The 13,086-nt window shown below is 33.2% G+C and overlaps 1 protein-coding gene across 1 annotated transcript in view; it reads right to left on the minus strand.

The window, feature by feature from the left end:
* LOC139089067 (kin of IRRE-like protein 1) overlaps window positions 1–13,086 on the minus strand; it is an 85,041-nt gene that overhangs the window by 34,118 nt on the left and 37,837 nt on the right. Inside the window, exons 3-8 of the mRNA XM_070638497.1 lie at window positions 11,743–11,872; window positions 11,458–11,666; window positions 10,466–10,542; window positions 10,308–10,344; window positions 2,423–2,626; window positions 752–897 (exon numbers count right to left, since the gene is read on the minus strand). Coding sequence (XP_070494598.1) covers window positions 752–897; window positions 2,423–2,626; window positions 10,308–10,344; window positions 10,466–10,542; window positions 11,458–11,666; window positions 11,743–11,872 — 803 coding nt within the window. The remainder of the gene's footprint in view (window positions 1–751; window positions 898–2,422; window positions 2,627–10,307; window positions 10,345–10,465; window positions 10,543–11,457; window positions 11,667–11,742; window positions 11,873–13,086) is intronic.

Genomic DNA, 13,086 nt, shown 5'->3' on the forward strand with positions numbered 1-13,086 from the left:
TAAAACCAAACCAAGCAAAATACGAGCAATTCACAATTATAAAACTTCCTACCCTACATTCACTTGAACTTTGCCACAATAACGACAGAGACTAAAAAAAATTATAAAAAAGTACAAATTTTTTTTAATATGTGAGAATGTGAAAAGCATACAGAGAAAATGACAAGAATATTTACAGCTGCAATTAAATGGAATGAGTGCATTAAGAACATTTGGGTCTTAAAGTCTTAAATTCTCAACAAGCACTTAACTGCTGCTTTTTTCATTCAGGACATTATTTTAAATATTTTATGAATGTAAAATGCATAATCATTTTTAAAGTGAATTGAATTAGGCTAGTAAGTTGATGTTGGGGTGGATTTTAAGGAAGCTGATGTGATGTTATGGAGAAAATTGAAATTTAAGTGGAAATTTGATAATTTGACGCGTTTCTGACTTAGTGGTGGATTTGGAGCAAATCCGGCATTGTGTCACAGTCACACCGGTTAGGTACCGGATTTTGGATCACTTAACCGACATGTGCAATTCAGATTAAGCTTTGATTCACAAATTGGAAATCATAGTTCAAAGTCGGACTCAGATTTTGTATGGAAATGTGACTCGAGATCTATTTGATTCAAATTAAGAGTTTTATTTGTTAATTCTTCACGAATGATTCGATTAATCAGTAAATTCTCATTCTCAGTTCCTCAATTTTTAATTCAGTTATTCTAAGTCAATTAATAAGTTACAATCATCAATAATTCCTCACCTTCGTCCTCCTCAGTTGTCTCTTTCCTTTGTACCACGTAATTATAGCATTTGGCCTTGAACCAGCACTTTCACATTGAATTTCGTACCTTCGATCAGCTACTAGTGGTAATCTTTTATTAACAATGTCTACTGTTAAGGGTTTTACTGTTGAAATTGGAAGAAAATAAATGAAATTTGGTGAATTATTGAAAAAATTGTGAATTTTTTATTTTAAAGTTTTAAATTTCAATTTTTAGAAAATTTCAAAATTTAAAATTTCAAATCTAAAAAATTTCAAATCTAAAAATTTCAAAATTTTAAAATTTAAATTTTAAATCTTAAAAAATTTCAAAATTCTAAATTTTTAATCTAAAAAATTTTAAATATTAAAATTTGAAAGAAAGTTTTATATGTAAAATTATAATTTGAATTATAAATCCATTCAACCTAACTCAACACTAGTTGACATTTCCAACAAACGTGGATCTAAACTCATTTAAAGTTCAAAATTTTAAACAATTTAAAATTTCCTTCCAATTTAAAATGGATCTATTCCATAAATTTATTTGCATACAAATCAAAATTCCCATTTCACAATACAATAACAAAAAAAAGAAATAAAATTACATAAGTCCAACTTTTTTTCTCTCATTTTATTTCCAATAATGTCGCCATCGGCCACATTCACATAGTTCAATGTAAATGAAAAAAATAAAAGAAAAATGACTGAATGGAGGAATAATAACTCTACGAGTATTGAGACACATGTCAGATGCAAAGATTTCTTTATAACAAACACAAAAAAAACGGCTTCCTTATTCCTTCATCATGTCACAGACAATATCATACATGTTCGGTTTTGACGAAGAAAAGAAATGAGAAATTCAATGGAGAAAAACAGGAAGCATGAAAAAAAATTTAGAAGGAAGAAAAAAAAAGCATTTTCTTATTGAAAAATGAACATTTTTTCCTCTTTTCAATCTCTCCATTCGCCTTTAAGAATAAATGGAAAATTAGTTGAATGCTTAGTAAGTAAGGAGGAAATTGAGACGCTTTCGTCACTTTCGTCGCTTGTCACATGTTATTTGTCACTTTGTCACATTGTCACCCTGTCATGTGTCACCTTGTCAAATGTCACTTGTCACCCTGTCATCTGTCATTTGTCACATTGTCACCTGTCATTTGTCTCTTGTTACTTTGTCACCCTGTCATCTGTCACCTGTCATCTTGTCACTATGTCACCCTGTCACCTTGTCACCCTGTAATTTGTCATTTGTCACCTTGTCACTTTGTCACCCTGTCATCTGTCATCTGTCATTTGTCACTTTGTCACATGTCATTTGACACTTGTTATCACTTGTCATCTGTCATTTGTCTCTTGTCACTTTGTCACCCTGTCATCTGTCATTTGTCACCTTGTCACTTTGTCACTTGACCTGTCAGAATTTGTTTGGAAATGTCAACTCAAGTCAACTCTGGTACTATCCCAACTACGTCCCTAATTTTTCCAAAGCGATAATTCTCTCAGACAATCTGACAACCCAAAATGCATCCCATTATTTTATTCAAAAAGCCCCACATCCAACCAAGAAAATAAAGTCATCTTTATCAAGCTTATTGAAAAGTTATTAATCAAAATATAAAAAAATCCATAAAGAGTAAAGGATGGTACATAAAAAAAATCACTTACGATGTAGATCCAATACATAACTGCTCTCTCGTGCCTCGACAAGTGGCGTGTTTATCGCTTGACAAGTAAATATTGAATTTAAATCAGACCTTTGAACTGAAGGCCACATGAGACGATTTTCTGTTACATCGCCCGTTTGCTGTTCAACTTGTTCATCTACGATTAAGCCATTAACAAGCCATCTTACTTGCGGAGGTGGACGACCTATAAAGTGGATAGAAATAAAAATTATTATTGTGTGTTGACTTTGTGGGTGGATTGGGTCTATTGAAGTCCTTTTGAGTGGAAATAAGAAGGTGTTAAGTGATTATCTGTAAATTGAGGTTTTTGTGTCAAGTGTTTTTGAATTAAAATTTTTTTGTGTGGATTAAATGATGGGTATAATGTGATTTTGATTGAAGATGATTTAGAATTGTGTAATTTGTGGTCATATTTTGGAAAATTGATGTTATGGGCTCTAAAAGGTTGACTCTAAAACAGTGTTGGACACACCTTGATACCAAACTCGACCAAAACCGCACACGACTCGGTTGATGGCATTTTCAAGCAGTTTTCGCGACACTCTAGTGTGCAGCGGCACACAGGTTGCCCACCATTGCTCTATAAGATGAATTTTGAGACTAAATAGGTTTGACTTGAGATCAAGGATGTGAATTTGGTCAAAATTCTCAAAAATGTTGAAAAATTGTCATAAATACTCATAAATCATTAAAATTCATCAAAACTGGACTCAAAATTTGTCAAAACTGATCAAAAATGGCCAAACCTTACAATTCGATTGATCAGTTCCTTATTCTTGCTCGAGACACTCTCTAACTTCAATCGACAAATTGATCTTCAAACTTTCATACTTTCAGTCATTTCCACTTCCAATACAAAGCCCACCATTCAAAAATTTCCATCAAAAAAGGAACCAAATCAACATTAATTCACACAAATCCCTCAAATTTCCATCTAAATTTCTTCCTATCCAAACAATCTCCCATCACTATTCAAAAATCTAAATCCCAATAAGTTTCACTGCATTCCAAATCAACATACACGGAATGTGGCGTTAAAAAATCACAAAACTCTTTATATCTGCATGTAATCGTGTGGAGATGGAAACGATCTGGATACAACAACAAAAAAATGCCATAGTGCATCACACAAACAATCTCGTTTTTTTCTCGCATTTCAAACTCAAATGACATTCACAATTGATGGTCACAAAACCACCGAAAATAGCCGTAGCAATCATTTGGCATCGTGTGTTTAACTGCTGCAGTTCATATTCTTTTCATTCACAAATTGCATTTTTTTTAAATACCAATGCAGTGAGGGAACCTGAATATAATATAATAGACAATGAATGCATGCATCTAGTCTATATGTTATAACAATCGAATAAAAAGCGTGTGTACATAGAGAGGATGGGGGAGAAGCATGTTTGTCCACAATTGCAAAAATTAAGTACGATTTTCATCCATTAAACAATTGCAAATCTATTCATTATACGTTAACTATTTTGAGGTTGAGAAGGTCTGTTGTGTAGGAATCGAGTGCTTGTTAGTTTATTTATTTTTGCAATTTTTACTGTCTGGGGATGGATACTTTATGTGTGACCGCAGACTACTGCATGGGCTTATGTATTTGTTGAGGTTTATGGATGGGATTTTATTGGATTTTTGTGTAAATTGATGGGTTGAAATTGGAAATTGTAATGTGTAATGTTTGGTGCATGTAAAAGTCAATATCGATTACATTCTATGGATTAATGAGAATTTTTGTGAAAATCGAACTCTAATTTTTTATGGATTTGATTGTCCTTGAAGGAGATTCGAATTCTAAATTCATTGTTCGGTCTTTGTTGCGATTCGAACTTTAGTTTTTGTAAATGAATTTGTTGGGAATCGAACTCATGTTACTACAAATGAGTGAATTGTTGATTTTTGTAGTGTTGTCAAGTTATTGAGACATAGAGGCTTTACTCTAGTCCAAGCAAATTTGCTTATATTCGACTAGTTCCTAAAAATTCCAGTTAATTCTTATATTACGTCTTATAACGCTTAGGTCAGCTGATTCTAGTACACATAGAGCGTTCATGGAGCATATATATCCATTTTCTGGACATTCCCAAATTAACCAACTCGTGAATAAATTCTTTACAACTACCATGCTCATTGTGTATTAAGGTATAGTTCTCTACAAGGCCTTATTCAAGTACAGAAGAAGAATTTGAGGGATTCAAACCTCATCCCCACATTTTTGGACAACATTCTTTCACTTGCTAGGGTCCTACCAATGTCAATAGTTCTCTAAATTTCCAAATCATTCTAAATCCCCCTCAAAATCAACCTTAACATCCAAAACATTACCAATCAGTTTCCATCCCAATTCAACCCCATCTATAGATGCATAAATGCATTTGTATTTACCAAATCATTTTGCATTGTGACAAGAGGGTTAAAAAAAAATTCCATACTATGCACATTCATGCTTTCAATTCTAAGGGACTGGAGTGTGTGCATGCAATATTTGGAAAAAAAATTCAATCTATTTTATTTATTAGTTAGAGATTTTTGGTCAAATGCTTAAAATTGCATAGTTTAGGTTTAAATGCGATATTGGAATTGATGCCGGAACAAATATTTGAGGAATTTTTTGGTGAATTAGTTATTTGTGCTATGATATGCATGATTGGATGGTTTTTGTGTAATGAATTTTTTTGGTTATTTGATATTCCTTAATTGCTGATAATTACAAGCAATTCGGTCATAACTTCTAAAAAATTCTCAAATTTCATCAAATCAATAAAGACGTCACATAAGAAAATCAGAGCATGAAGCTATTAAGGATTTATTCAATTAGAATTATGAATAATTCAATATTATATATAACTCTCGACATACAAATGACGTGCTCGATGAGGCTTTCAAATTTGATTAGTTCTTCGGAAACATAAGAAGTAAATTTTGTTGATAGGCATAGCCATGACATTTATTAATTTGGTCTTATTTTGGGCATGAGATTTGGTTATGATTATTAGACTCCTTGTGGATATTTTGTCAGAATTGATTGATGTGATTTTGGTGGAAATTTGTGAATTTTTGGTGGATTTGTGTGACTTTTTGATGAAATTTTGTGATTTTTTAGTGAATTCTTTGAAAATTCTCCTAATGAATTAACTATAGATTTTCATCAACTCACCCGGAGAGCACAAGACGTAGAAATGGCTGAAAATTCGATCCCAGAAGCCCAAGGCCATATTTGATGAAACCCTGCCTCAAGCCAGAGTCATATTGGCCTAATATTCATATAATTGACCTTTTCTACAGCATGTACCTTCCATCAACTCACCGACAACATCCTCAAGCCATCCCCCACATCAGACATTGTACAAATCAAGTCTAAATCTAGACACACCTCAATAATCGACACATAAATCTCAAAACCAATTTTCATAATCAAACAACAAATTAATTATGGAACCAAAATTTTCCAAGTAAATATATCTTATTTGCACATACTCATATCCTTCAACTGTACTTGAACTGTGAATTGGTTACAAATCTAAACACACAAAATTGAGATGTGAATATGATTTTAATATAATTTGATATTGGAAGTTTTCGGAGGTAAATTTCGAGGACAACAAGTGATTTTGAATGGGGATTTAAGATGAAATGTCAATATTTTTGGTAATATTACATTCAATAATATTTTCTCGGATTTATTTCTTAAGAAAATGAGTTAAGTAAATAGAATATTGCTGAGTGGATACATAATTCTTATTGAATGTTTGGTAAACGAAATGTTGTGGTGAGTATGTCTTGGAATTTATGGGTATGGATGGTAGATTGTGGAATGATAGAGGAATTTTGAATGATATTGACTTGTGGAAGGAGCTGTAGATTCCAGCAGGGCAGGAACTGCTCCACAATCTCCCTCATCCGATTCCTTCTTAATTTTGGTTAATTAATTGAATTTTCCAAACAAACAAAACAATAAATTCAAATTAAAATTGAATTTTAATTAGAAATTTCCAATTATAAGTCAATATTGAACTCTATAAACTGCATCAATTTGACCAAAACTTCAAAAACCTCAAAATAGTCAAACACGAACTCAACAAAGTAAATAAATTGCAATAATTTATTAGAATTTTCCAGATTTTTCAGCCAATTAATTAAACTAGAATTGTCATCAATTAATCCATATTTTTATAGAAAAATGCTCACAAAAATATATAGGCATGAACATCAAGTCCCGTCTATTCCAAATGCCACAATATTAGCACAAAGCTCCTTTCAGCTATTTCACTATCGCATTCATGTTAAGCATATAAATGTGTGTATATTTTTCATCGGAAATTGTGAAAGTTGCAAGCTTTGCAGAAAATTTCTCATATTATAACAAAAAAAAAAAGAATGCAGCATGGAAGGAGAGATTGAAATGCAGAAATACTTATTGTGTAAGCTTACTTCTATGCACACATGACTTTTGCCCCAACAGGCAACAGCGCTAGGTATGGTTAGAGTAAATTTTACGTTTCGTTTCATTAAATTTTATACTCTTCTGCATTTTGAACCCTTTTTACTTAGCTCTGACACACATACACATACCAGGATGAGGTATTTTAATGGAATCTTGTGTAATTGACTTAGACGCATTTGTTGTTCATGAACAGAAAGGTGAATAGACTAACGGAAAGGCTGGCGGTCAAGAAATCGGACAGATTGACGGACAAGCTGTCGGACAGACTGACGGACAAGCTAACGAACAGGCTGACGGACAGACTGAACAAAAGATTGACTGACGGACAGACTGACGGACAGACTGACGGACAGACTGACGGACAGACTGACGGACAGACTGACGGACAGACTGACGGACAGACTGACGGACAGACTGACGGACAGACTGACGGACAGACTGACGGACAGACTGACGGACAGACTGACGGACAGACTGACGGACAAACTGACGGACAGACTGACGGACAGACTGACGGACAGACTGACGGACAGACTGACGGACAGACTGACGGATAAGCTGTCGGACAGATTGACGCACAAGCTGTCGGACAGACTGTCGGACAAGCACATGACCTGGCAGATAGATTGACGGACAAACCGACTGACGGACATACAGGTAAACAGGTGATCATAATGCGAACAACACAGTCATTTGCTACCTGCAACATACACTAAAAATAGAAAAAAGCATAACCTAAAACTCCTCATTCATCCTCAACATTTTTTTCTTCTAATTTTGCATGTTGAAAATATTTTCGCTGCATTTGCAGTTTTCCTATGACTTGGTCTATCACAAAAAAATTTTTTTCTCTCCCCAACCATTTTTGCATGTAAGCAGGAACAGAAATGAGAAGGAAGCGAGCAATACACAATGAGAGTATGTGGATGTTATATTTGCACAAATAATTGCATAATAAACATAATTTTTGTTGCAATACGAAAATGTTCATTTGTCCAGCTTTACTGCTAATCAAACTGAATTTTATGGCTCGCAATTATGATGAAAAATGCAACAATGAATTTTCATGTAGGAATTTTTTTTATTCTACCTTGCTTTGTCGGAATTGATATAAGCTTGTATGGTGTGCTCGTTCGACAAGTTTAAATGGATTGTGGTTGTTTGGGAAAGTTGTATGATATGCTGCTATGGAAATGGTGAGAGGAGTCATTAGTGAATTGCATTTGACAATAATTTGCAGGGAGACTGGGTTGAGTTGAACTTGAATTTGATTGGATTGGAGTAAATAAGGATGAATAAACTTAAATTATGTAATTTAAGCTGAATTGTGGTGAATAGTGCTGAATTGATGTAAATTTGGCTGAATTGATCAAAATTCGGCTGAATTGAGGTAAATCCGGCTAAATTTAAGTAATTTCTTAATTACGAATTGTTGAATTGCAATTAAAATAGCTGGATTGAACTGAATAAGACTAAATTGACATGAATATCGCTAAATTGAGCCGAATAAGATTGGCTTAAAATGAATTGAGCTGATTAAGACTAGATTGAATTGAATTTCGCTGAATTGAGATGGTCAAACCTGAATTAAGATGAATTAATGTGAATTGAAGTGAATGATTCTGAATTAAAAAGATTAAAGCTAAGTTGAAAAGATTAAAGCTGAATTGAGGTGACTAAGGCTGATTTAGAGTAAATAAGTCTAAATTGAGGTGAATATGGATGAATTGAGGCAAATAATTCAGAATCTGGTTTATTAATGCTGAATTGTGGTGAATTACACCAAATTGAAGTAATGTAAAGTAAATAAACCTTCTGAATTCTAACCTAAATTGAACTAAACTGAATTGCATCAACTACAATTCATAACTACTTATTCCATTCATAACAAACAATTCCACCGAGTCTTGAAGGCAAACTACTTAAAAAATCAATTATTATTACTTATAATACATATTTTGAACAGCTTTACAAAGCACTAAGGTTAAGAAATATTTCACATGTACTTATCCACCGCTAAACATCAATATTACTAAAATCAGTACAAGGCTCTTTAGTAAATTGAATTTCCAGACCTTAACAATCATCATAAAATCTAAGGCCAGCCATTCATTAGTTCCATTCCGTTAAAAAGAACTATGTACAGAAATTTTCATCACTGTTCCAAAACCGCATGAGAGCAGTTAATTTGCATTTTTCAACTTTAATTGATTGATTGCATGAAATACAAAAATTTCCTGACACCTAATTTTCTGCAAAAAAAAGAATTTGTTTGCTTCGCAACACAGAAAAGCGTAATTTTTTCCAACTCGTTCATTGCTTACGGTCTATAATAACAAATTGCTAATAATTTCAGCGCAGCATAAAAAAACTCTCTGCTATTTTTAAAAAACAAAGTTTGAACTGAAAATTGAGTTAAATTAGGTTCTGTATGGTGTGTGTTGTGTTAGGTAATTTTAATTTGTGTTTGTGAATTTAATTATGAAATATTGATATAGAAGGAAAAAGCAAAAATAAAAAGAGTTTTAATTTTCATTTGTTTAACGATTTTGTTTTTTGTTCTTTTAATTTTTTGAAGCAGTTTTTGGTGAGATTGGGGGTTGTGTTGATGCAATTTGTCCTTATTTGTACTTTATTTAATTTGCTCTAGTACATTTTATGTAGTTAAGGCAAAATCTAGTCAATAATTCAAAATTCTAGTACATTTTATGCCATTTCAGACAAATTCTAGTCTAAATTTTATAATTCTAGTACATTTGACCTCAGTTAAGGCAAAATCTAGTCTAAATTTTCAAATTCTAGTACATTTGACCTCAGTTAAGGCAAAATCTAGTCTAAAATTTCAAATTCTAGTACAATTGATCTCAATTAAGGCAAAATCTAGTCTAAAATTCTAAATTCTAGTACATTTGATCTCAGTTAAGGCAAAATCTAGTCCAAAATTCTAAATTCTAGCAATTTACCAAAATACTCTAACGCAATCACGACAACTTCAGTCTCCCATAACTCAATATTACAGCATTTCCAAGCTCAATTAAACCAAACAATTGTCCCAATTTTCAAAAATCCCCATCAATCTTAGTTTTCAAAACAGTCATAAAATTTAATAACATCATCCTTAACATTTTTGTTAATAGTTTACAATACAATTTTCTATTACCCGTAATTGCCCTTTATGATAATGCGTCATTAAAAGTTTTTCCTTTAAATACCAATTCATACCTAGTTCTTTCATTCTTTATTTTTCTATTTCTCATAAAATTAATTGGAAAAGTTCATAGACATTCTATGTTCTACAAATGAACAAACTGTGTGTGTATATATGTGTGGATATAGGTATTGACTTCAATAGACTTTTAAAAAACATATTTTCTAATAATAAATTATATAAAAAAAGTATTAAACTCACCGCCAACAACACGACACGTTAGTAGAACATCATCGCCCTGCACACAATCAACATTCGCGGATGTATAGGAAGAAGAAAGAATGAATATTTTTGTGTGTAAATTTTAATTGACTTTAATAATAGGGTAGAAATAAAGTATAAAGTTATGAAAATATTACCTCCTCTTTTGGGCCGAGTGTTGTTCCGTTTAATTGGCGACCCCATCGATTTAATACTACTGGATACTCAGGTAATACTGTTGAAAATTATATGGATGAAGTATAGGCAAATTATATGAATTATTTACTTTATGGTCGGCTGTTCTTTTTTTTGTGGATTTAATTTAATGTTGATAATTTTATGGTATTTATGGTTAAATTATGTCACTTTTTGACATTTTTATTATATTTGAGGAATCATTTTGGGCTGTCTTATACTTGTATGATTATGTAAGGAGCTTTTGAGCAGTTCAATGGACTATATATCCCTTACAGGCTGTCAAGAGCTTGCTCTACTTAATTATACAAGTTAATTTCTACTTAAATACACATAGTTAAGGCACACGGCGTATAAATGGCAAAAAATCCGGCTCCAGCTTGACTTGATATTGCCCTGAAGCTGAATTTCATTGAATCTGGTCTCGAGCAGCGTCACACTGACCTGGATTTACTGGAGGATGGATTTTCAGCCATTTATACGCCGTGTGCCTTAAATATGTATTTTTAAGTAGAGATTAACTTGAAAAATTAAGTAGAGCAAGTTCCTGACAGCTTCAAATTAATAAACCTTTACAATGACCTTAAAGCTTGAAGTCAGTTCAAGTCGACTTCAGTCAAATTTGGTTTTTCAAAGATTTAAAGGCAAATTCTATATCGTGAATCGATTCTACCTCCATATCGAGATTCAAGTCTTCATCAAAATCAATTAATGTTAAACCAAGTAGAATTGACTTCAATGTAAACCAATACAAGGATCAACAAGATCAACCTAAAGCTCTTGTATTTCAATATTGTCTCAAAAATCATCATAATCGATACTTCGTGACAGTCTACCCTCCGTGATAGCTTTACTCTAAAATCAATTCCACTCAAATTTCAATCTCAAGGTTAAGAAAATCAACCTTGAATATTCTATCCACAAAAAGTAATATCCAACTCAAAATCATACTTACTAATGACTGTTAAATTATATCTAAAGCTTTGCGTTTGTGCTGTACGAAAGTCGACACGACATCGATAAACTCCTTCATCATGTCGTCTAATATCGTCAATATCAAGCGTAGCTGGTTCAACATCAGTATTGAATTTGGCACGTGAACCGAATATTTCGGGTGCCGACCAGTGTCGGGCGAGTTGAAGTGGCTTACCACGCACATCAAAGCTGTGATTAAATTAGAATGGAAAAAGTATGATAAGTGATTGTAATTTATGGTGCTTATAGCTGTGTAATGGTTTACCTATATATTGGAATTTTTACATCATTTTTAAACCACAAAACCATATAAGCTTTTTCTCTGGACGGTGTTGAAAGCGGACATGGAAGTGATACTTTTCGTCCTTCAACGGCTGTTTTCTCTGATGTTTTTACTGGAATTGAGAAGGAAAATTTGATTATTTATTTGAATTAATGTCAATGGTTGCTGTGATGAGTTTGGACAGCGAGTTTGTTAATTTTGCAAGACATAAGCTCAGATCTAGCAATTTATTGAAGATGTCCTCCCTTTATACTCGTCACCATAACCTCTACCGCCCCCTATCTCTCCCAGAAGACCTTACATAATTCCCTATCAACATCCAATGTTAATGATCCTTAAAAATACACCAAACTCCCCTTCAAGTCATCAACCAAAATATTAAGCAATTCATCTAAATCCATAGAAATCATGACAAAAGTAAAAGTTTATGAAAAACTTTAAGATTTACACCAAAATGCTCTCAAAAGTAAAAATTTTATTGCTAGAAACTTTCATTCTTTTAGTCGACAGACACTTTCCATTAGCTATGAATTATGATGCAAAATAGCTTTTTTTTTTTGGTATTCATAAAGAAAATAAATTTCAACACAACGGTCGGTGACTTTAAACAAGGATTTTTTTTTCGTCGTATGGGAAATAAGACTTCACATTCAATTATAAACATTTTTATGAATATAAAAATTCTTCATGTAAATGTGTTTCTCGTGGCCGAGGAGCACATGTGGTTGATTGATCTTAGATGTGGCATCAAGCCTTAGACCAAATTTAAACTGAATTTGGTCTCAAAACAGAGTCACGCAGCGAAGGGCCAGTTTCAAACTGAATCCGGAACCAATTCATAGTCACGTCAATCAGAGGCCAGATTTAAACCGAATTCAGGACCAAGTCAGACTCATGTCAGTCCTGGACCAGATTTAAGCCAAATCCAGTATCAAGTCAGAGTCACGCCAGCCTAAAACTAGATTAAAACCAAAACCATCACCAGCGCAGAGTCATTCCAGCCTGGAGCACGTTTTGAGTCGATTCCGATGTCAAATCAGAGTCAAGCCAGTCTGGAACCAAATTGAAACTGAATCCGGAAGGAAGTCAGGCTCACGCTAGTCTGGAACCAGTCTTAGGTCGTATTTAAGCCAAATCTGACACCAAGCTAGAGTTACAACAGGCTGGACCCAGATTTAAGTTCAATTCAGCTCCAAATTAGAGTCACACCAGCCTGGGGCCGAATTTTGGCCAAATTAGCAATAAGACAGAGTCACGCTAGCCTGGGGTCGGACTTAAGTCCAATTCAACAATAAGGCAGAGTATTTCCAACTTATGGACGGACGT

This window comes from Chironomus tepperi, unplaced genomic scaffold, assembly GCF_022539635.2.
Source record: "Chironomus tepperi strain 1889 unplaced genomic scaffold, CSIRO-AGI_Ctep_v1 contig_174, whole genome shotgun sequence".
NCBI lineage: Eukaryota > Metazoa > Arthropoda > Insecta > Diptera > Chironomidae > Chironomus > Chironomus tepperi.